The sequence below is a fragment of the Eretmochelys imbricata genome, chromosome 2 (assembly GCF_965152235.1).
Source record: "Eretmochelys imbricata isolate rEreImb1 chromosome 2, rEreImb1.hap1, whole genome shotgun sequence".
Classification (NCBI taxonomy): domain Eukaryota; kingdom Metazoa; phylum Chordata; order Testudines; family Cheloniidae; genus Eretmochelys; species Eretmochelys imbricata.
This window is the reverse complement of record NC_135573.1, coordinates 201,723,519-201,745,894: the sequence shown is the minus strand read 5'-3', so window position 1 is coordinate 201,745,894 and position 22,376 is coordinate 201,723,519. Positions and strand designations below refer to the sequence as shown.

At 45.2% G+C, this 22,376-nt stretch overlaps 1 protein-coding gene across 1 annotated transcript in view; it reads right to left on the bottom strand.

Annotated features, from left to right (window-relative positions):
* The window catches only part of EFHB (EF-hand domain family member B), a 43,237-nt gene extending 27,620 nt beyond the window's left edge, over positions 1-15,617 (bottom strand). The window contains exons 1-8 of the mRNA XM_077809312.1: positions 15,534-15,617; positions 12,731-12,793; positions 11,644-11,787; positions 10,385-10,565; positions 8,985-9,095; positions 7,736-7,865; positions 7,059-7,142; positions 4,785-4,852 (exon numbers count right to left, since the gene is read on the bottom strand). Coding sequence (XP_077665438.1) covers positions 4,785-4,852; positions 7,059-7,142; positions 7,736-7,865; positions 8,985-9,095; positions 10,385-10,565; positions 11,644-11,787; positions 12,731-12,793; positions 15,534-15,599 — 847 coding nt within the window. The 5' untranslated portion in view covers positions 15,600-15,617. The remainder of the gene's footprint in view (positions 1-4,784; positions 4,853-7,058; positions 7,143-7,735; positions 7,866-8,984; positions 9,096-10,384; positions 10,566-11,643; positions 11,788-12,730; positions 12,794-15,533) is intronic.
* Between the last annotated feature and the right edge of the window lie 6,759 nt (positions 15,618-22,376).

The window sequence follows — 22,376 nt, the reverse complement described above, 5'->3', positions numbered from 1 at the left end:
AGTTTCTTTAATATACTCTTTTGAGGGACTTTGCCAAAGGCCTTTTGAAAATCCAAATAAATTATGTTAATCAGTTCTCCTTTTTTTCACTGTTTTATTAACATGTTCAAAGAATTCTAATACATTAGTGAGGCACAATTTTCCTTTGCAGAAGCTGCACAAAAGTATCATTTCAACCAATTACCAGGTACAGAAGTAAAGCTTATAGGTCTGTAAGCTGTTGAATAATCTTTAGCACCCCTTTAAATTACAATATGACATTTGCTACCCTCCACTTCTCCAGCAGAATAGCTGCTTTTAATGAGAGTGCATATTTTTGCTAGCAGCTTAGAAACTCATTCTTTATTTTCTTCAGCATTCTTAAATGTATACCATCTGGGGCTTGTTGCTTTTCAATTTATCTGTCTCATCCAGCACCTCTTCCTTTGACCCCTCAAATACTAATAATACCTCATTTTTATTACCAGAAAAAAAGCAGGTCCAAGGTAGGAATCTTCCCTACATCTTCTGGGGTGGAGACTGATGAACAGAAATCCATTATTTTTTAGTAATGTCTTATTTTTCTTAATTGCTTCCCTAATTGCTCCATGGGTGATCCAAAGGATAAAATCGTTATTTACATTCTCATAACAGTTGTTCTTCGAGATGTGTTGTTCACGTCCCTTCCACATTAGGTGTGTGTGCGCCGCGTGCACGAGTGCCGGAAACTTTTTCCCTTAGCGGCTCCCGTCGGGCCAGCGGGGCACCCCGAGTGGCGCCACTGCGCCATGCATATATACCCCCGCCAGCCCGACCCCCTCCAGTTCTTTCTTGCCCGCGACTCCGACAGAGGGGTAGGAGGGTGGATGGTGGAATGGATGTGAACAACACATCTCGAAGAACAACAGTTACGAGAAAGTAAGTAACCGTTTTTTCTTCAAGTGCTTGTTCACGTCCATTCCACATTAGGTGAATCACAAGCTTACCTCTGGAGGCAGGTAGAAGCCACGGAAGAACTGCTCAGAGGACTGCTCTGCCAACCGCCACGTCCTCTCTGGCCTGCTGGCTGACCGCATAGTGGGTCGTGAAGGTGTGCACCGAGGACCAGGTGGCTGCTCTGCAGATCTCCTGGATCGGGACCTGTGCCAGGAACGCCATGGAAGTCGCTTGCGCCCTGGTCGAGTGGGCCGTGACTGCCGGGGCTGGAACACCTGCGAGCTCTTAGCACGCTTGGATGCAGCTTGAAATCCAAGACGAAATTCGATGCGCCGACACTGGGAGGCCTTTCATCCTCTCGGCTACAGCCACAAACAGCTGCGCGGATTTGCGAAAGGGCTTGGTGCGCTCCAGATAGAACGCCAGGACTTGACGCACATGCAGGGAGTGCAAGCTGCGGTGAGTTGGGTCTGTATGGGGTTTCGGGAAGAACACTGGCAGACAAATGTCCTGGCCCAAATGGAATTGGGAGACCACCTTAGGGAGGAACTTGGGGTGCGGCCGGAGCTGCACCTTGTCCTTGTGAAATACTGTACACGGTGGCTCAGAGGTGAGGGCCCTCAGTTCAGACACCCTTCTGGCCGAGGTAATGGCAACCAGAAATGCCACCCTCCAGGAAAGAGAGAACAGGAAGCAAGGGGCTCGAAAGGGGGTCCCATGAGTTTAGAGAGGACCGGGTTAAGGTTCCATGGAGGGAAGGGGGGGCGGGAGTACGGAAACACCCTCTCTAACCCTTTAAGGAACCATCCCACCATTGGGGAGGTCCTGGAGTATATTCTGGACCTTGGGCGGCAGGCCTGACTCCTGGAGCAACGCCGAGTGCCTCATGACCACCCCTGACGCGATTGTTCTAGCCGCTGGGTCTGCCAAATCCAGGGAGGCTTGGAGAGAGGTCTTGGCTACTGCCTTGCCCTCGTCCACCAGGGCTGTGAACTCCTGTTGGGAACCTTGCGGGAGGTTGTCAAACTTCCCCACCGCCGCCCTGGAGTTGAAATTGTGCCTGTTGAGGATGGCCTGCTGGTTCGCAATCCTCAACTGAAGGTCCCCAGATAAGTACACCTTTCTGCCAAAAAGGTCCAGGCGTTTCGCCTCCTTGGCCTTAGGGGCTGGGGCCTGCTGTCCATGGTGCTCCCTTTCGTTTACCACTGAGACCACTAGGGAGCATGGACTCAGGTGGCAGAACAGGAACTCATAGCCCTTAGATGGGGCAAAGTATTTATGCTCCACTCCTTTGGCCATTTGAGTGCTGGAGGCCAGGGTCTGCCATATGGTCTTATAGTTGGATTGAATGGTCTTAATAAGTGGGAGTGCTATTGTGGATGGACCTTTGGGGCTCAAAATGTCCACCATGTGGTCCTCCTACTCAACCGTCTCCTCGGCCTGCAACCCCAAGTTCTGGGCTACCCTGTGCAGCAACTCTTGGTGGGCTCTATGGTCTATTGGTGGAGGGCCAGACACTTCTGTACCCGCCATGTCTCATCCGGGGATGACGAGGAGGATAGCTGCTGCTTGACCCCTCTGGCTGGTCCTCCTGGTCCCCTTCTTCTGTGGGAGGGGCCTCTGGCTCGGGCCAGGGTGGCCAGGGAGACTCGGTGCCGGTCTCTCTGGTTTATCCTGGGGGGATGCTGGAGGCCTGGATACTGTAGCCTCTGGCACTGTCTGGCATCTGTGCAGGGACTGGGACCGCTGCACTGAGTAACTTGCCCTGGATGGGGCCCTTTGGTGCTCCTGATAGTCCCAGGGGGTCCAGAAGGGCCAATGGCCTGGCGGCCACCACTGGGGTTGCCAGCCCACCTGAGGGTTCCTGTTGTCCGGGCCCCGGTGCGGGTAGCTATAGCGGCTGGAGTCGGTGCCGGACTGCGGTGACGCTGATCGCGAAGGCCACGGCGGTGCCAACGATCTGCGCCAGCGGGTGGACGAGCGGCTCCTGGCTGAGCTGGAGTGGGAGCAGTATGGGTATCCCTGGGACCGGGATCTGGACCAGGACCGGTGCCGGTGTTCCCTGGACCTGGACCGTCTGTGGGAGTTATCTGGCGAGGGCCGTCTCAACTCCTCCCGGTGCTGGTCTCTGGGTGGTGCCAGAGAACTGTGTGCCCTTTCCTGTGCTTCCTCGCGCCGACCCACTCCCGGTGCCACGATCTCCTTCTGGGCCGCTGGCAACTGTGAGTCTGCGGAGTCAGAGCTCGACCAGGACCAACTCCGGGAGCGGTGCCAGGACGGTGTCCTCGAGCGGCACACTATTGCTGGCTTCCCCTCGACGGCACCCGAGGCATGGGTGCCGGAGGGTTCTCCCCAGACGGGAGGGGGCTCGCCGCCGACAGCTTGATGAGGTCCTTTGCAGTCTCAAAGGTGCCAGGCGTGGAGGGCTGATCTGTTATGCCCTCGAGCCCATCGTCCCCACTGAGCTCACTTAGGTCTGGGCTCGGTGGGGCTTGTGCTGCCGGGACCACTGGTGTCAGCGCTGGTACCGTGGCCTTCCCGCTCTTATCGGCATTCGGAGCCTTGGGAGGTGCCGGCCTCCTGTGCAGGTGAATGATTGCTCCTTCCTTTCAGCTGTGCTGGGGGCCGCACTGGGGAGGACGAGCGGTGCTGGGGCCTAGTCTGGCGCTCTGGGGGAGACAGTTTACGGTGCTTAGCCGGTGCCAGGTCTCTCGATGGCTCCGGGGCACTACGCACCGAGGAAGCCGGAGCCGGCATCGGGCGTTCCGGGCCCAGTGGCTGCAATGTGGCCTCCATCAACATCTGCTTTAAACGAAAGTCTCTCTCTTTCCTTGTTCTTGGCTTAAACGCCTTGCAAATCCTACACCGTTCAGTTTGATGTCCGTCCCCCAGGCAACGTAGACACGAGTCGTGGGGGTCACTAACTGGCATACGTTTGCAGCACGTGGCGCAAGCCTTGAAGCCATGGGCCTGTGGCATGCCCCACAGCCCGGGGCGGGTGCTGGAAGCCTGCAAGCACCTAATCACTTTAGTGTCCACAATAAAGTTATGTTAACTAACTGATAACAGCTACTCTGAAGGCTAACGGACTGCTCTTCTATGAGAGAGAAAGAGAGTGAGAGAGGTTGTTCCAACGCTGCTACAGATGGTAAGAAGGAACTGGAGGGGGTCGGGCTGGCGGGGGTATATATGCACGGCACAGTGGGGCCACTCGGGGGGCCCCGCCGGCCCGACGGGAGTCGCTAAGGGAAAAAGTTTCAAACGCTCGTGCACACAGCGCATGCACACCTAATGTGGAATGGACATGAACACGCGCTCGAAGAAGAACCACCAATTCTTTTGCTAGCTGCCTATTTCTGGAACATTTAAAGAATGTTTTGATGTTTGTTTTCACGCATTCAGCTATTTGCTTGTCAAATTCTCCTAATTTCCTTCTTACATATAACTTGTAGCTCATGCTCCTTTTTGTTGGTTTCACTTGGGCTGGATTTCCATTTTCTGAAGGATGTCTATTTGCATTGAGCAACCTTTTGAAGCTTGTCATTTAGCCATACCTTCTCTTTTACTGGTTTCCTTTCTCCTTCCCTTTTGTTTACAGTGAGGTATGCATGCTTTCTAAGACTATTATTGTTTATTTAAGTAGCATCCACCTCAAATCTAAGGATTCACTTCTGACTCTAGCGCCTTTTTCATTAATACCTGAAATCCCTTTCTAAAATGTAGTGTCACTAAGCTAGGCCTTTCTCAAGGTAGTTTTTTAACTGTGTAAAAGCACTTAGAAAATCACTGCATTACAGAGCTTGTAGTCATCACTTCAAAATAATCCTACTAACTAAATAAGATTTTAAACAGGCCACTAGTATATTTACCAAACTCATCAGGACGAAGAAACATTCCAAATGTATGGTCTGGTGGAACGTTCATAGTTTCTGCTATGCTGTCAATGAGAAGAAGTGTGCTAGTTAAGTGTGTTATTACTGATCAAAATGCATGCTACATTCTAATTGTGAAAAATTAATCTATCATCTCTCTACCCATACTATAACCAAAGAATAAAGAAAGCTCCATTCAGCAGACTTCCCCTGAAACTTGTTCACTGGTACTTTTTTACATGAATCAAAGCTGCCACTACTGATGATTCCTTTCTTTTACAAACCCTGTTTTAGTGTAAAATACCAATTGTCAAAAATACTGTATAGCAGACTTCTAATGTCTTTGAATTCGATGTTTATATTTTCTGAGGGAAAAAATCCTGTGACCCAAACAAGTTATTTTTCTATTTATCGGACAAAAGAAATGCAAGTGTAAAGTCTTTTTAGTGTATCTGTCAAATAACACTTTATATTTATGGTGAATCGGATCTCTAGTCAAAATAACACCTACAATTAAACAGTTATTAACTAGAGAAAGGATATTCATCACATGACAGATAAGATTTTCTAAAGTTTTCTGATTTTTGCAGTTCTGTGCCTACAACAACAGAAGCCAAGGCAATATCCATCTGGAAAATTTGACCCTATTTTATTAACTAAAGCCAACATTTATTGATGATACTAAATATTTATTTGTTTAGGATTATTTAACATAAATAGCTGCTTCAACATATTCTTTCAAAATGTAAAAACAAATTAATATTCTTCTTTAACTCTTAGTTTAATAGCTATATATTTACTATATGAACCACAAATCTCCATCATAAACAAGAAAGGCACCTATGTTCCCCTTCCACACATAGGAGCACAATAATCAACAGCCCCAAGGTTTTTGATGTGTAGCTATTTGGCTGCATTCTCACCCTCCCACCTTTTCTGCATTACTGATGGGATGTGGATAGGATAAGAGGAGGGTCTACAAAAACAAGTGGAGACTGAGAATTCCTGGTGCCAACCCCTGCAAAACCCCAGGCAGCTGCATGGAGAGTTTTTCAGGCTCCTCCAGAAATAACAACACAGCTGGCTCCAGCCATGCTGCCATTAGCTGAATGTTCAAGCGATCCATTCTGTAACCCCTACAATGGGGCTTGGAAAGTTTAAGGGTAGTTGGTGGTGCTTCAAGCAGCATCAACTCAGTGGATTTTAATTCCTGCTAGAGGAGAACATGCTGCTAAACAATTTGCCCTCAACTCCTCCATTGCCTGGCCACACAACCTTTTCCCATGCAGACAATCAGCTGGGTTTTCTATGGAGGGAAAATGGGAATATTGGTAATGCAAACATATAATCAAAATTAGTGTCAATGGAGGTACTAACAAACAGTTAATTCACCTTCCCATCCCTCTCTCTACAGACTAGGAATGCCAGTTCCCTCAAACTTTGGAAGCTCAGGCAAGGCTGCAGAAGCCAGACATGTCAGACACCACCACACATAGGAAGTGGCACACACTAATCTGCAATACATTTATTTTTAAGATACACATTTAGGCGCCAATTCAGCAAAACACGAAAGCCTATGTTTAAAGTTAAGTGCATGTTTTAGGGCCTTATTTTCTCAAATTAGGGCCTGAATCAGGGCCTAAATTTCTTAAAAGTCCCTTAAAAAGAGGGATAGTAAATTTCTGTACAGCATTGTTCAAATGTGCTCCAAACGAGATGGATTTAGGCCTTCTTAGATTAATATTGTATATATTCTATACAGAAAAAAGAGGAAGTGCTTTTTGCAGTTACGGACACCTATTTACTTTTTCAATTCAGTGAAAAATCATTGATCATTTAAAGTGAAATTCACTCTTCTCTCCTCTTCCTCCCATGTTCAAATCCCAATTAACCTGGCTTTTTGTGGAGAATTTTGGGATTTGGGGAGGGATGGAATCCAGCTCCCAACCTATCAACAGACGGCAAGGCTGCAATGCAGCCCCCCAGTGACCATTATTAAAGCCTAATGGATGAAATAAAAGCTGCATTCCCATCAATGCAAATCTTTTAGCCCCATCCTAGGTCCTCCACCGATAACTCCTCTCCATACCGGTTTCTTTAGGGCTGGTGAAAAGCCCCCCTCTCCAGCATACTGGGGTCAGTGGCACCCATGCCCAGCCACACCACCAGTTTTCCCTAGCCCCACAATGGGACAATATAGGGCTTGAGAATGCTGAGGGCCTTGCACAAGGTCTGGATAATTACATCCTTGGAAAATATCTCTTCACTTACGGATCAAGGACTTTTCCAAGCTGAGGCTGAAATTTTTCCTTGAAATCATCACTTCTTTTGGACACTATTTTTGCTGCTTTCTTTCTACAAAATTGGAAAATAATTGTCAGATATGGTTGCTAAATGACGGCATTATAATTTGAAGGAAACAGAAATAAGAAAGCACTCCAACCTACAAGCTTCCTGTTTTGAAAACAAAGATTTATTTGGTTTGTATTTAGAAACCTAATTTTAATGTATATTTTCATAGTGCTTTTCCCCAACTTTTAAAATATATTAACATTTAGAATTAATTTGCAAATAGGAGAGCAGCAGGAGCATCCATAACATGTCTCATTTGCCCTTCCAAAATCTCACACTGGCATATATCAGTTTTATTTGTGCACCTAAGTGAAAATCTTTCTCCGCAGGCTACAAAACAAGAGCATAGCTGCTCAGCATCCTCTACTACTCATCATACTAGTTGGAGAAGACACTAGGGTCACAGAACCATCCCCTCCACAAAAGAGTAGAAGCTGATATACGGGTAGGCACAATTTCTTAGCTATAACGAATTTCCAGGAAAAAAATAAAGGAATTTTGGGTGTGATTCATTGCAGATGTAAAACCACATTCAATCATAAAGGCCTGGCTTGGCAAATCAGGCACACAACCTATTACTATCCATTGTAACTTACAATTGGAGATTGTAAAGCCAGCATAAAGATTTGGATACATTTCGTCCATCATCAAAGTGAGGTGTTTCTTTTCCATAAACATGATATTTGTTGAACGTTGATGGTTCATATTTCCTGTTTATTGCTTCCCCTGTGGAAGCAAATGTTTTCCGTTACTCTGTGTGAAATACATTGACTGGGAAAATATACTGGAATAAATACTTTACCTCCTGCAATTCTATGAAGAAACAAAAACAAATCTTTGAAATTCTGATTTCATCTGGTTTATTGCACCTCTCTGCAATCTGCTTTTGAAAGAACCTCATTTGACACTTTCAGGAAAACATTTTCCACTGCTTGTTTTACATTAAAAGTTTCATCTGGCTGCATTACAGCATACAAGTTCTATATAATCCATCGTCATTGATGGTGATAGTTGAAATTTATTGTTTTTAAAAGTGTATACATTCCATCTGAATGGGACAGATTCTCTCTTGTGCTGTTGACTTCTTATGCTGCTCTGGTGGTGTAGAGAGGTAGTAAAGGGGATGGAAACAGATCTCAGTGAATACTTCCAGCAGCAAAGTGGTACTAGAATGACTCTCTGCTATCCCCATCACAACCTCCAACATAGGGGTAAACGGAGTCCCATTACAAACTAGCACAATTTAAAGCTGGCCCCTGGCTGGAGCCAGAATATGGGAGGTGCATATGTGTCTTAAAGGAAATAGAGAATCTTGCTTTGCACTTTTATCTCACTCCACCTCCCTGCATATGTCACTTATCTTCTTAGACAGCAAGCTCTTTATGGCAGTGCTTGTGCCTTCTTATATGTTTGGCCAGCATATATGAAAATGTGGATGCCAGTGGAATACAAAACATTATTTATTCTACCTTCTTTATACACACGTAAATTGAAGCTCCGAGCATAAATCACAGAATTGAGAAGAGAACCCAGATGTCCTGACTCCTAATCTCCTTTTCTAAGCTCTAATACTTGCTCATTATCATCCAAAATTAAAGGAGGTACAGTTTTACAAATCTATTTTGTTGTCTTATTTGTACATATATATTAGTATTTCCATGATAGAATCCCCTTCCCAAAAAATGATTTTTTGAAAGTACTGTAACTTTTTTGCTTCATATTAATTTATATCTCAATGAATAAATACAGTATGTTATGTACTGTAAAGCATCAAAAAGCTATAACTAGCTTTATACATATTTAGACTTTTTGTATTACTGATCACCAGCCCTTGATCTTACTCACCTACATTGTAATCATTGTGTGTCACAACATACAATTCATGTCCTTCTTTCGCTTCATTATCCACTTCCTCAAAGGTTTTTGGTGGATTTATAACCTTTCCACCAGGTGTATCTGCAAAGTGAACAAATGCTAATGAATATGGTAATAAAATCTTTCTTAAAAATTCAATATGCAGGAAAAGTCTTATTTTAACAGTATCTTACTGGAAGATACCACTTAATACTTTGGCAATATAATATTTACTATCTAAGTTTTACTCAGGCAGCTTTCCATGAACACAGCCATGATGAAATGGGATGGGGGAGAGCTGCAAGGGGCTGAGATGGGACTTCAAGGTCCTAGGCCTCTATATCAGAGGTTCTCAAACTGTGGTCTGCAGACTACCGGTGGTCCGCGAGCTCCATTCAGATAATTCCTTCTATGGTGCGCGCCTGGGCAGTCGCACACGAGAGAATGAAGGGCCACCCACCTAATTAGTGGAGCCGCGCAGGTGTGGCTCCACTAGTTAGGTGGCTGGACCCTGGCGAAGATGCACATGTAAGGTGACGTGGTGGCCTTGCGGGGTATAGGAGGAAGGGGGCAGTGGGGTGAGAAGAGCGGGTGGGGGGAATTTGGGACGTGCAGGACTGCGGCGGCCAGAGAAAGAGGTGACTTTCCTCAGCTCCAGGGCTGCGGCTGATGGAGAGAGACAGCCCTCCTTCCTAGCCTCAGCTCTGTGACTGTTGTAGCGGGGGAGAGACCCCCCTCCTTCCTAGCCCCAGCTCAGGGGCTGGTGCGGCGGGGGAGAGAGACCCCCCCTCCTTACCAGCCCCAGCTTGGAGGCTGCTGCGGCGGTGGGAGAGGGGGCACAGCCATCGCATTAGAAAGGTAAGACTCCTGATATTAAAATACGAGTTGTGTGATTTTATTTGTACAACAAAAAATGTTTATTATTAAGTTTTTTTTATATAGTGCTTTTATCCAAAGCGCTTTACAGTAGTTAGCTAATGGTACAAACAACATTTGGAAAGATCATTAAGTGGTCCACCGAGACCCTCAGCAATTTTTAAGTGGTCCACAAAAGAAAAGTTTAAGAACCACTCCTCTGTATGATCAACCCTGGCCTCTAGCGGATCCCCTGAAATCTGCACCAATCTCAGAAAATCAGCAAGTTTAGGGAGAGACAGAAATCCTTATCCTTCCTGTGTTTTCTTGATGTTTGAGTATTTTAGTTAATACATTTTTATTACTTATATGCTCTTTTTTGTAATTAGCAGTTGTGATTAGTATTTCTTTTCTATTCTAAACAGGAATTGTTTTAAAGAATAATGCTTATTATTTATGTAACTTCCTGAATCCCATGTTAAATGATAAATTACCATGTATTCAACAACAATACATTTTAACACTAAGTGTGTTACCTCTGATGATTGTTGTTCCAAAAGTGGTGGTAGTCACATCCATGCTTTTAGGTAACATTGAAGTTTGATCATGTGACCTCCCCAGGGGCGCTTGGCGATTTCTTAAATACAGAGCTTCTTTTCTTTCTTCAAATTTTTGTTGAAACCGAGTTTTTCGAGGTGGATTTGTCAAGAAGCCAGCCTGAAGGAATCACACATAGTATGAGTGGCAGAGACACAGCAAAATCTCTCTAATTCAGAATAAAAAAATAGTTGTCTCTGCCCACTTCTCAACAAAGATTTAATAGTAGGAGTGCTTTAATGAGCATTACTTTCACCAAATATACTATAAAACACTAGTACACTGACTTACTTGTACACTTACTGACACTTAGCATCAGCAATTAATGCCAAGCTACAAGTTAGATAGATTTTTTGATACAGAATTCTATTTTTACATGCGTGTTCTTCCACTTGTTCATTTGCAAAATTCACAGAATTTTGCCCTTAGTTTCTAAAATGTAATATCACAAATATTATTTCTGAAATTATGTGTACACCTTGAGTACAATAGGATATCAAAAGTATCACTTTTAGTTAGCAAAGACCAAAACCAAGAAAAGAAAATTAGCTAATTTGACAGTGCTCCTGAACAGTGAGTGCTGTTCTGAGGTATTAAGTCAGTTCATTAACATGATCAATATTTTATCTCTGAAACCAGTCAGGGAGAAAGTAGTAAAAATGTTGTGCGGGGGGAGGGTGTGTTAAAGAACTAGAAATTGGAATGAATAATGAAGCTTGCTACTGTAAAATGTAATTAAATAAAAATTTCTGGTTTTTAAATGTCTTTCTATTTATTTCACAATTAAAATTCCTTTGATTAACTTCAGAATTCAGACAACCCACTGTAATACTGAAAAGTCACAGCATAGCGCACTTAGCATCCCCTTAAGGCTAAGCCAATAATAAATACATAGATAATAATATTAATTGTAGGGGGGTTTGAAGGGAGCAAGAGGGTTGAACAACTGAAAGGTATGGGTGGGTAGATTGTGCCACTGAGTGAGAGACTTGTCTCTATTCTTTATATGGGGATTGAGGTGTTGGTCATAGATACATGTTAGCAGCTGAGAGGATGTTTAGAGCATTTGTCATTAGGAATGTGTACCCTCTCATACACCAGCTATATACACTCAGTTATGGCTGGGCAGAACCAAGTTACAGATCAATACACGCTATTTGGGACTATTTTTAAACACACAAAAAATTCAGATTCTTACACTCAGTGAAGACTGGGAGCTAATGCCATGTGTCAAATGAACTGCAATATCAGGATCGTTTGCTCTGCCATAGAATATTCTTTCAGCACCAGGAGCTGGACTTGTAGAATTGAGAAACTTTCTCACAACAGGTGGTGTAATAGGCTGTAAGACAACGGAAAAACAATTTTACAGGAAACAGTGACTTATTAGCTTTTTCCTTGTTCCTCCCATTAGAGACATGCTTGTCATCAGAAGAGTATGTCAGCTAATCTGTTCCATGGTATTTTCCTGTACATCCCACCACCATCCTCTTCACCTGCAGGATCATCAACCAAAAGCACAGTTTTTTCAAAGCGAAGAATGATCTCCATCAAGAGGAGTAATATTATCTCTGTAAGCAATAAAGCACAGTACTCTAACCTGTTTATAACACAGTTTGATCCTAGTCCATACAGGCAAGACCAAATCACATTATACCATGGATGGAAAAGGTGTTTAAACATGGCAGATTTTATAGAGTAGAAATGTGCACAGTGTTTTGTGAGGGCATCAGCTGGTCTCGGGACACAATTTATTGAACTACATGGAAAATCATTTAAGTTCTTGCATTTCAAGAAAAGAAGAGATGGACAAAAATCTCTTAGGCCTGATTCTCCTCTTGGTTACGCTGCTATATATCAGAAGTAACATCAGTTGATTTACACTGGTTTAAAACAGGTATAAGTGAGGCCTTATTCACACTTGAAATTATTTCCCCTGTTGTTACTAGCAGTTCAGTTCTACCAATGGAGGCAGCTACTATGGCTGTCACTGTTCCTATCATTTATTTGTAGCTCTGAGCTGGGCTACATGACACCCGTGTTAAAATTAACAGGGGCTGCAGAACCTTCTCTGTGCTAGGGCTGCCAATATTGCTAACGCCAGACCAGCTGAGCCAGTTTTAGCAAGAGTGGGAAATTGTTACATAAAACCCCTAGTGTAGACAGTCTGAGAGGAGAATCAGGCTAAACTGTGGGTAGAGACTTAATTTGTTTATTATATTTATGTCTCAATGTCTCTGCTAGGAGATGTGATGTACTGTCCCAACACACACTAGTACACTCACCCTCGGAAAAACTTCAGTCAGACAACTGGCAGCTGTATCTCCAATTGGGGTCAGTTTTCCTGCCTAAATAATGAAAACAAAAAATAATGCAGAGACCACAGCACATATCAGCAGTAGGGGCTGGCCAGCAGGATCAGCATTTTAAACCTTGCAGGGAATTTTGCCTGGTCCTGCCTTAGCGACATTATGACAAAACCTTATTTTAATAAAGGGGGGGGGGGGACAGAAATAAAATGAATATACAAACCCAGCCTCTCTGCCCCAGGAACTATCACTCGCCAGGAGTCCCCCTCACAGACCCGAGTCCCCAGAATTTGAGCCGAGCTCTGGCTTGAGGGACAGCAGTGAGCAGCACCCGCCGGGTCACCCTGAGAAACCCCGGGGTGCTGGAGAGTAGGCAGAGGGTTATAGATTAACTACCGGGAGAAGGGGGTGGACAAGGAGACACAGAATAGGTTGGAATATGAACAAGAGGCTGCTAGGCAGCTCTCCAACGCCACTTTCTACAAGCTATTACCTTCTGATCCCATTGAGGGTTACCAAAAGAAACTGCACCATTTGCTCAAGAAACTCCCTGAAAAAGTACAAGAACAAATCCACACAGACCCATCCCTGGAACCCCGACCAGAGGTATTCTATCTGCTACCCAAGATCCATAAACCTGGAAATCCTGGACGCCCCATCATCTCAGGCATTGGCACCCTGACAGCAGGATTGTCTGGCTATGTAGATAGACTCCCTCCTCAGGCCCTACGCTACCAGCACTCCCAGCTATCTTTGAGACACCACTGACTTCCTGAGGAAACTACAATCCATCGGTGATCTACCTGAAAACGCCATCCTGGCCACTATGGATGTAGAAGCCCTCTACACCAACATTCCGCACAAAGATGGACTACAAGCCTTCAGGAACAGTATCCCCGACAATGTCACGGCAAAGCTGGTGGCTGAACTTTTTGACTTTGTCCTCACCCATAACTATTTCACATTTGGGGACAATGTATACCTTCAGATCAGCAGCACTGCTATGGGTACCCGCATGGCTCCACAGTATGCCAACATTTTTATGGCTGACTTAGACCAACGCTTCCTCAGCTCTCGTCCCCTAATGCCCCTACTCTACTTGCGCTATATTGATGACATCTTCATCATCTGGACCCATGGAAAAGAAGCCCTTGAGGAATTCCACCATGATTTCAACAATTTCCATCCCACCATCAACCTCAGCCTGGACCAGTCCACACAAGAGATCCACTTCCTGGACACTATGGTGCTAATAAGCGATGGTCACATAAACACCACCCTATACCAGAAACCTACTGACCGCTATTCCTACCTACATGCCTCCGGCTTTCATCCAGACCACACCACACGATCCATCGTCTACAGCCAAGCTCTATGATACAACCACATTTGCTCCAACCCCTCAGACAGAGACAAACACCTACAAGATCTCTATCAAGCATTCTTACAGCTACAATACCCACCTGCTGAAGTGAAGAAACAGATTGACAGAGCCAGACGAGTACCCAGAAGTCACCTAGTACAGGACAGGCCCAACAAAGAAAATAACAGAACGCCACTAGCCATCACCTTCAGCCTCCAACTAAAACCTCTCCAACGCACCATCAAGGATCTACAGCTTATCCTGAAGGACGACCCATTACTCTCACAGATCTTGGGAGACAGGCCAGTCCTTGCTTACAGACAGCCCCCCAACCTGAAGCAAATACTCACCAGCAACCACACACCACACAACAGAACCACTAACCCAGGAACCTATCCTTGCAACAAAGCCCGTTGCCAACTGTGCCCACGTATCTATTCAGGGGACACCATCATAGGGCCTACTCACATCAGCCACACTATCAGAGGCTCGTTCACCTGCACATCCACCAATGTGATATATGCCATCATGTGCCAGCAATGCCCCTCTGCCATGTACATTGGGCAAACCGGACAGTCTCTACATAAAAGAATAAATGGACATAAATCAGACGTCAAGAATTATAACATTCAAAAACCAGGTGGAGAACATTTCTATCTCTTTGGTCACTCGATTACAGACCTAAAAGTGGCAATTCTTCAACAAAAAAACTTCAAAAACAGACTCCAAGGAGAGACTGCTGAATTGGAATTAATTTGCAAACTGGATACAATTAACTTAGGCTTGAATAGAGACTGGGAGTGGATGGGTCATTACACAAAGTAAAACTATTTACCCATGTTTATTTCTCCCCCTCTCCTCAGATGTTCTTGTCAACTGCTGGAAATGGCCCACCTTGATTATCACTACAAAATGCCCCCCCACCCCTTGCTGGTAATAGCTCACCTTAAGTGATCACTCTTTTGTTACAGTGTGTTTTGTAACACCCATTGTTTCATGTTCTCTCTCTATATATATATCTCCCCACTGTATTTTCCACTGAATGCATCCCATGAAGTGAGCTGTAGCCCAGGAAAGCTCATGCTCAAATAAATTGGTTAGTCTCTAAGGTGCCACAAGTCCTCCTTTTCTTTTTGCGAATACAGACTAACACGGCTGTTACTCTGACAGACAGGGACAGAAGGACCGACACACACAGAGCGCCCAGTGGCAGAGGGACACACGGACACAGACGGACACATGGAGAAAGGCAGAGAGACAGAAAGACACAGACAGACACAGGGACACACGGACTCGGGGGACACACACGGGCCGACACATGGACGCAGACAGACGGACACAGAGGGACACACGGACAGAGAAAGCGGGACACGAAGACACAGACAGACACAGGGAGAGGGCCCCAGAGGGACTCACTGTTGGCAGCTCGGGAAACCTGTCAAAGAACCGCCCCCGGTACACGGGCCGCAGCTCCCCGACCATGGCGGCGCCGGGCCGAGCAGGCTGAGCGGCGGCGGCGGCGGCGGCAGCCCCGGCGGGATGTTTTCTCCGGTTACCTGGTAACGCGCTCGGCCCAACACCGCCCCCTGCAGGCAGCGGGCGGCACCAGCCCCCTGCGAGCGGACCGGGCCCACCGCCCACTTCGGCACTGCCTCCTCCCCCCCACGAGCACCGCCCCCCTGCGGCACCGCCCCCTTAGCACTTTCCCCGCCCCCCACGAGCACGGCCCCCTTCGGCACCGCCCCCTTCAGCACCACCCCTGTCCCCTGTCCCCCACCCCCCGCAGGCACTTCCCCATTCGGCACCGCCCCCGCCTTCGGCATCCGCCCAGCGCCCTGACCCCTCCTGCCCTCTACCCGCATCCCCCGCGGCGCCCAAACCCCTTCGCCCTCTGCCCCATCCCCCGCAGCGCCCCGATCCCTCCGCCCTCTGCCCACATCCCCCGCAGCTCCCTGACTCCATCTGCCCTCTGCCCACATCTCCTGCAGTGCCCCGACCTCTCAGCCCACATCCCCCACAGCATCCTGACCCCATCTACCCTCTGTCCCCATTGCCTGTGGCATCCTGACCCCATCCGCCCTCTGCCCACATCCCCCGCAGCACCCTGACCCCCATGTGTCAATGCCCGCATCCCCCGCAGCGCCCTGACCACATTAACCGTCTGCCCACATCCCCTGTAGCACCCTAAGCCCCATCAACCCTCTCCCAGAATCCCCTATAGCACCCTGAGCCCCATCAACCCTCTCCCAGCATCCCCTATAGCACCCTGAGCCCCATCAACCCTCTCCTAGCATCCCCTACAGCACCCTGGCCGCTCTCCCCCCCTTCAACCTGGGGAAATGTAAGTTGATTGGGAAGATGGAGAGAGACTTTGGGTTTTGTGCTGGGTGGTATTGGTGACTTGTGATATACAGGAGGTTAGACTAAATGATCTGGTGCCTTAAACTCTGTGACATAAGTGAGGGAATAATTCTACAAAATGAAAACTCACATTATGTCCTTCATTTGGAGGATCAGTGTTTTCTGTTTCTGTGTTAGGAGGCTGAGGGAGAGTGGAGTCCTGGAAAGACAGGCACAGGTTTGAAGGACTTGGACTGGAGCGTTAGGTTGCACCATTTCTCTCTGATACCACCCTGGAAAATAGGGGTGACTGATGGCATTTCCAAATCATCTGTGCAAACACATAAGAAGAGGAGGGCTCTAATGTGGTCTGCTAAACTATTAGTCTAATAACTTTTCTTGGTATAGAATGGTTTCAATAAGGATGAAGAAGCATTTATTTACAGAAAAGATGTCATAATAGTTTTTCTGTTTAAGTGTATATATATTTTACTCTTCCTTTTTCTTTTGCCCATGATGCTAGAAATACTAATAAACCTTTCTTTTTAATTAGTCCCCCAAACCTTGTGACTTTTATTATAATTATAAGGCATAATAACTGTCAAGGGATCTAGTTTCTTTCTCTCCCTGATAACACTTCTGTTACATCTCATGTAAAGGGAACAGGGAAACAACTCAATGCCCTGAGTAACTTCAACAAACTATGGATTTGGTGGCAACATCAACAAAACTTAAAATGACATTCTAGAGTTAATGCCAAGTATTTGTTGACTCAAATTAACTTCAGTGGGAGTTTGTCTCCTGCAGTAGAAAATTGGACCCTAGATAGGGTGACCAGATAGCCAGTGTGAAAAATCAGGACAGGGAGCGGAGGATAATAGGAGACTATATAAGACAAAGCCCCGAATATTGGGACTGTTCCTATAAATTGGGATATCTGGTCACCCTGACCCTACATATTTCATTTCAGGAGGGAAATAGACGTTCTTTGTTACAGCGGGGTCTTTGTAGCTAAAACTGCCCTTAGCAAGTGTTTGGCATTTGATGTTACCACTACTCATTAAATCCCCAACCCCACAGTTTGACGCCTGTCTCTCTCTTACAAGGGCTAAAATCAAGGAAGTGAAACTACCTAAAATCCTGCCTTTCACTTCCCTGATCCAGCATGACTGCTGGGTTTTGCAGCTCAGCTCTCACTCTGACTGTGGTGCTGGGGTAGATGGGATTCAAGCATTTGCTGAGTAACCTTCAGGAAGCTTTAAAAATGTGCAGAGGGTTTTATTTTAAAATAGTAGCCGCTTGGGAGCTATAGTGGGTAAATTAGTAATTTGTGTAGAACATGATACTCTTGGGGGACAATGTTGTGTTCTTACACAATGGCTTAGGGGTTTATTATTATTATTATTATTATTATTATTTATTAAGTATCTTTATGAAAATATAGAAATGTTGCTTCCTAAGCAAAACAAAAACTATGCTAGGAAGTAGCTGAACTCATTGCCTTCAGCAAAGGGTTTACAGAGAAGAGAGAAAAAATGGAGAGAGGAAAGACAGAAAAGTGAAGAAAAAAGGAAACAAATGAAAGAAATGGGAAAATGAAATAAAGACAGAAAAACTGTACAGGATAACGAAAACGGCAAAAGGCCCAATCCAACCTTCATGGAAGTCAATGAAAGTCTACGCATTAACTACAGTGGGGGGTTGGATCAGACCCTAAGGGAAAAAAATTGGCGAAGCAAACTTTAAACTCTTGGAGGAAATTTTTAAATAAAGAGAAACATGCACTGGGTGAAATCCTGACCACGCCAAAATCAATGGGAGTTTTGCACTAACTTGAATTAGGTCAGGATTTCACCCACTGAATTTAGTTATCGGATCTGGCCCAGGTTGGTGGTGTTCAGAAGTATTATCATCTGATAGCAGAGCATTGACCTATATGAAATAAACTGGTGATCTCAGACCACTTCATAGTGGATAAATGTTCAGACTACAACAAAAGAACCACCATCACAACTGGTATTCTTGCTAGCATGTTCAACAACAAGGCCACCTAATGGGGTTTGAACCTGAGCCTAATTGCACATAAAGCAGAACATGTTCCACTGCTCAAGAAACCACATAAAGAATTTTCATGGAGAATGAACTACTCCTTTCTCCATTGAGGTGATTTAAATAAATAAATCCATATTGATTGGATAGTTTGAAGCTTGTGCTACCTCTGTCCATGTTGTACCTAGTTTCTGTGTTTATGCAAAAATATGTTTTCAGTCTGGTACCTTTTCTCAGTTCTAAGTCAACTAGTAAGGAAAGACATTGTGATATAAGTGATTAATTCTTATCTTTTTTAAGATTACAAGCCCCCGGTGATAGATATGGGTAGGAGATGAACCTAAGACCGAAAGATCTGGGCCACTTTTAATTTCGGCTCCTATTTCTGTCAACAGGGATGCTGAAAACCATTGAACAAAACTGTAAACCCTGTATATAATGGAAACCACTTCAAGACCGGGGGTGCTCCTGCACCCCCAGCTCCCCTAGTTCCAGCACCTATGCAAGTGCCAAACACAGAGGTAATATAACATTTCTACTCCTACTCAATATTCCCCTGTTTATATATCCAAGGATCACTTAGCCCTTTTGGCCACAGTGTTGCAGTTGGAGCCTATGTCCACCTTGACTCCGAAGACTTCATTATTTATGACTCCCCCAATCTTCTACACCCTTTATCAGTCATGACTTTTATGTTTTCTTCTAGACCATTGATAAAAATATTAAATAGTATAGGGCCAAGAACTGATCCCTGTGGGACTCCACTAGAAAAACACCCATTCTATTCTCTATTTATAGTTACATTTTGAGACCTATCAGGTTAGCCAGTTTTTAATCTATTTAATGTGCATCATGTTGATTTTGTATCCTTCTAGCTTCTCAATCAAAATTATATGGCTTACAGAAATCTAAGTATATTACATCAACTCTATAACTTTTATCAACCACACTTTGTAATTTAAAAAAATCAAATTAGTTTGACAAGATCTAGTTCCATAATTGCAGGTTGATTAGCATTAATATTATTCTCCTTTAATTCTTTAATAATCAAGGCCAGTATCAGCTGTCCCATTATTTTGCTGAGATCAGCATCAGGCTGACAGGCCCACAGTTGCCCATGTCTTCCTGTTTACCCTTGTGAAATATTAGCACAACATTAGCTGTCTTCCAGTCCCCTGGAACTTTCCCAGTGCTCTAATGCTTATTGAAAATCAACATTAATAGTCTAGAGAACTTCTAAGACAGCTCTTTTTTAGAACTCTTGGATGCAAGTTATCCAGACCTGGTGACTTAAAAAATGTGCAACTTTATTAGCTGCTGTTTAACATCCTCTTTAGTTGTTGTTAGAAGAGGAAGTATTTCATCATCATCATCATCATAGGACATGAATACATCTTTTGGCTTTTTTCCAAACGCAGAACAGAAATATTTATTGAACCCCTTCGCATTGTCATTGATATTTTTACCATTTGCATTTAGAAAGGGACCAATACTATTATTACAATTCCTTTTGTTGTTAATATACTTTAAAAAAAAAACAAAAAAAACCCCTCCTCCTTATTGTCCTTAACTCTCCTGGCCATAGATTCCTCCTTGTGTTCTTTTGCTTCCCTTATAAATGTTCTACAATTCCTAGCTTCCTTTTTCCCATTTGTGTGTGTATATTATGAAATAGCTACTTTCACTATAGATAAAATAGCTACTTTCACTTCCCTTGTAAGACAGGCTGGTTTTTAACTAGCATAGAATTGTTTCTGGATTGTGGGTTTTTGGTCATGTAATAAAATGTTCATAATCATTACACAATTACCATTCACATTTTTCTGTTTAAATTCTTTCTACCACCTTATTTGGCTCACAATTGTTTTCAGCTTTGTGAATTTTGTCTTTTAAAATGCCTAGTATATATGTTAATAGTTTGGACTTTATTTTGTTTGTACATAAATGTAATTGAGCCATGATCACTTTGAAATAAGCAGCCATATTATAAGGTGTTGTGCTTAACATGATTATTTCTTGGAAACAGATTTTAATTGATTTTGTGACTCTTAGATAAAAACACCATATAATGGATGCTTTTTAAAATAGAAAAATAACCTGATCCCTCTCTACAATACCTTCCAAAACTGGGAAATTGAAATGCCTGAGTTTCCTCACTGCTGATGGATTCACCCTCATTCCACACTAGAAATGTCCTCTTTTCAAAACAAACAAACCATCAATCAACTACATTTATTTTATGAATTTATTTTTATTAATGATGAGCTCAATAACATACCTCCTACTTTATGTGAATATGGGCAGTTGTGGGTGTCATGACTTCAAAAATCATCTTCTCTGTGGGTTTCTTTCGATTTAATCCTCCTACAATGTTACTTTCCCTGTTGCAGTAGCTATGGCCTCCATGTCGCTGCAAGGATATGGCACCCACACCACATTACTGGAAGTCTGTGATGAGAAATTCCACAAAGAGCCTCAGAGTAGACAGACCAGAGCTGTGTCTAGGGTTGCCAAGTGTCCAGTTTTCGATTGGAACTCCCGGTCAAAAAGGGACCCTGGTGGCTCCGATCAGCACCGCCAACCGGGCCAGTCAGTGGTGCTACGCGGCTAAGGCAGGCTAGTCCCTAGCTGTCCTGGCACCACGCTGCGCCCCGGAAGCAGCCAGCAGGTCTGGCTCTTATGCGGGGAGGGGGCATGGGGCTCCATGCGCTGCCCCCACCCTGAGCACCAGCTCTGCACTCGCATTGGCCGGGAACTGACCTGCGGGCAAGAGCAGCACGTGGAGCCTCCTGGCCCCCCCACCCAAGAGCCAGACCTGCTGGTCACTTCCGGGGCGCAGCACAGAGCCAGGACAGGCAGGGAGCCTGCCTTAGCCCTGCTGACTGGGAGGTGCCCGAGCTAAGCCCGTGTTCCAACCCCAAGCCCCAACCCCCTACCCCAGCCCTGAGCGCCCCCAAACCTGGAGCCCCCTCATGTACCCCAAACCCCCCATCCCTGGCCCCAGCCCAGAGCCTGCATCCGCAGCCCAGAGCCCGTACTCCAACCCCCTGCCTCAACCTGCAGCCCCCTCCCACATTCCGAATCCCTTGGCCCCACCCCCCAGCCTGGAGCCACCTCTTGCACCCAAAGCTCTCATCCCCAGACCCACCCCAGAGTCTGCACCCTCAGGTGGAGCCCTCACCCCCGCCTGCACCTCAACTCCCTGCCCCAGCCTGGAGTCCCCTCCCGTACCCTGAATCCCTCATTTCTGGTCCCACCCTGGAGCCTGCACCCCCAGTTAGAGCCCTCCGGCACCTCAATCCCTTGCACCCTGAAAGTGAGTGAGGGTGGGGTAATGTAGTAAGCGGGGGCGGGGGGTAGGGCCTCAGGGAAGGGGCAGGGCTAGGGTGTTCGTTTTGTGCATTAGAAAGTTAGCAACCCTAGCTGTGTCTGCAGCAGCAGGTTTTTAATCAAAACTAGTGTTGCCAACTTTGGTGATTGGATCACAAGTCCTATGACATTTGAAGATTTCCATAAAGCTCCAGCTTGTGGAGTCAGGGGATTATATGAGAATGTCCACTGTTACATCACATTTTGTTTTGAAGGTCCATTTCTAGTCCTCATGGTTTTGGAGAAAAGCTTGAAAACATGACCCTCACAGGTACTAAAACCCGGGCGGTGAATGAAAGCAACCTAAAATGTATTGGTTCATTGGCTTAAATATTGTGATTTTTTTTTTAATCTCATGATTTTCCGGGGTAAGGGGAGTGAGCATTCATGATTTTTGAGTGCTTGAGGGTGGCAATACTGCCTCTCAGATGCTGCTCCCTAGAATGCAGATCACCAGCCGACCGCAGGTCAGGGTAATTTAAACCCCTCAGCAAGCAGGAA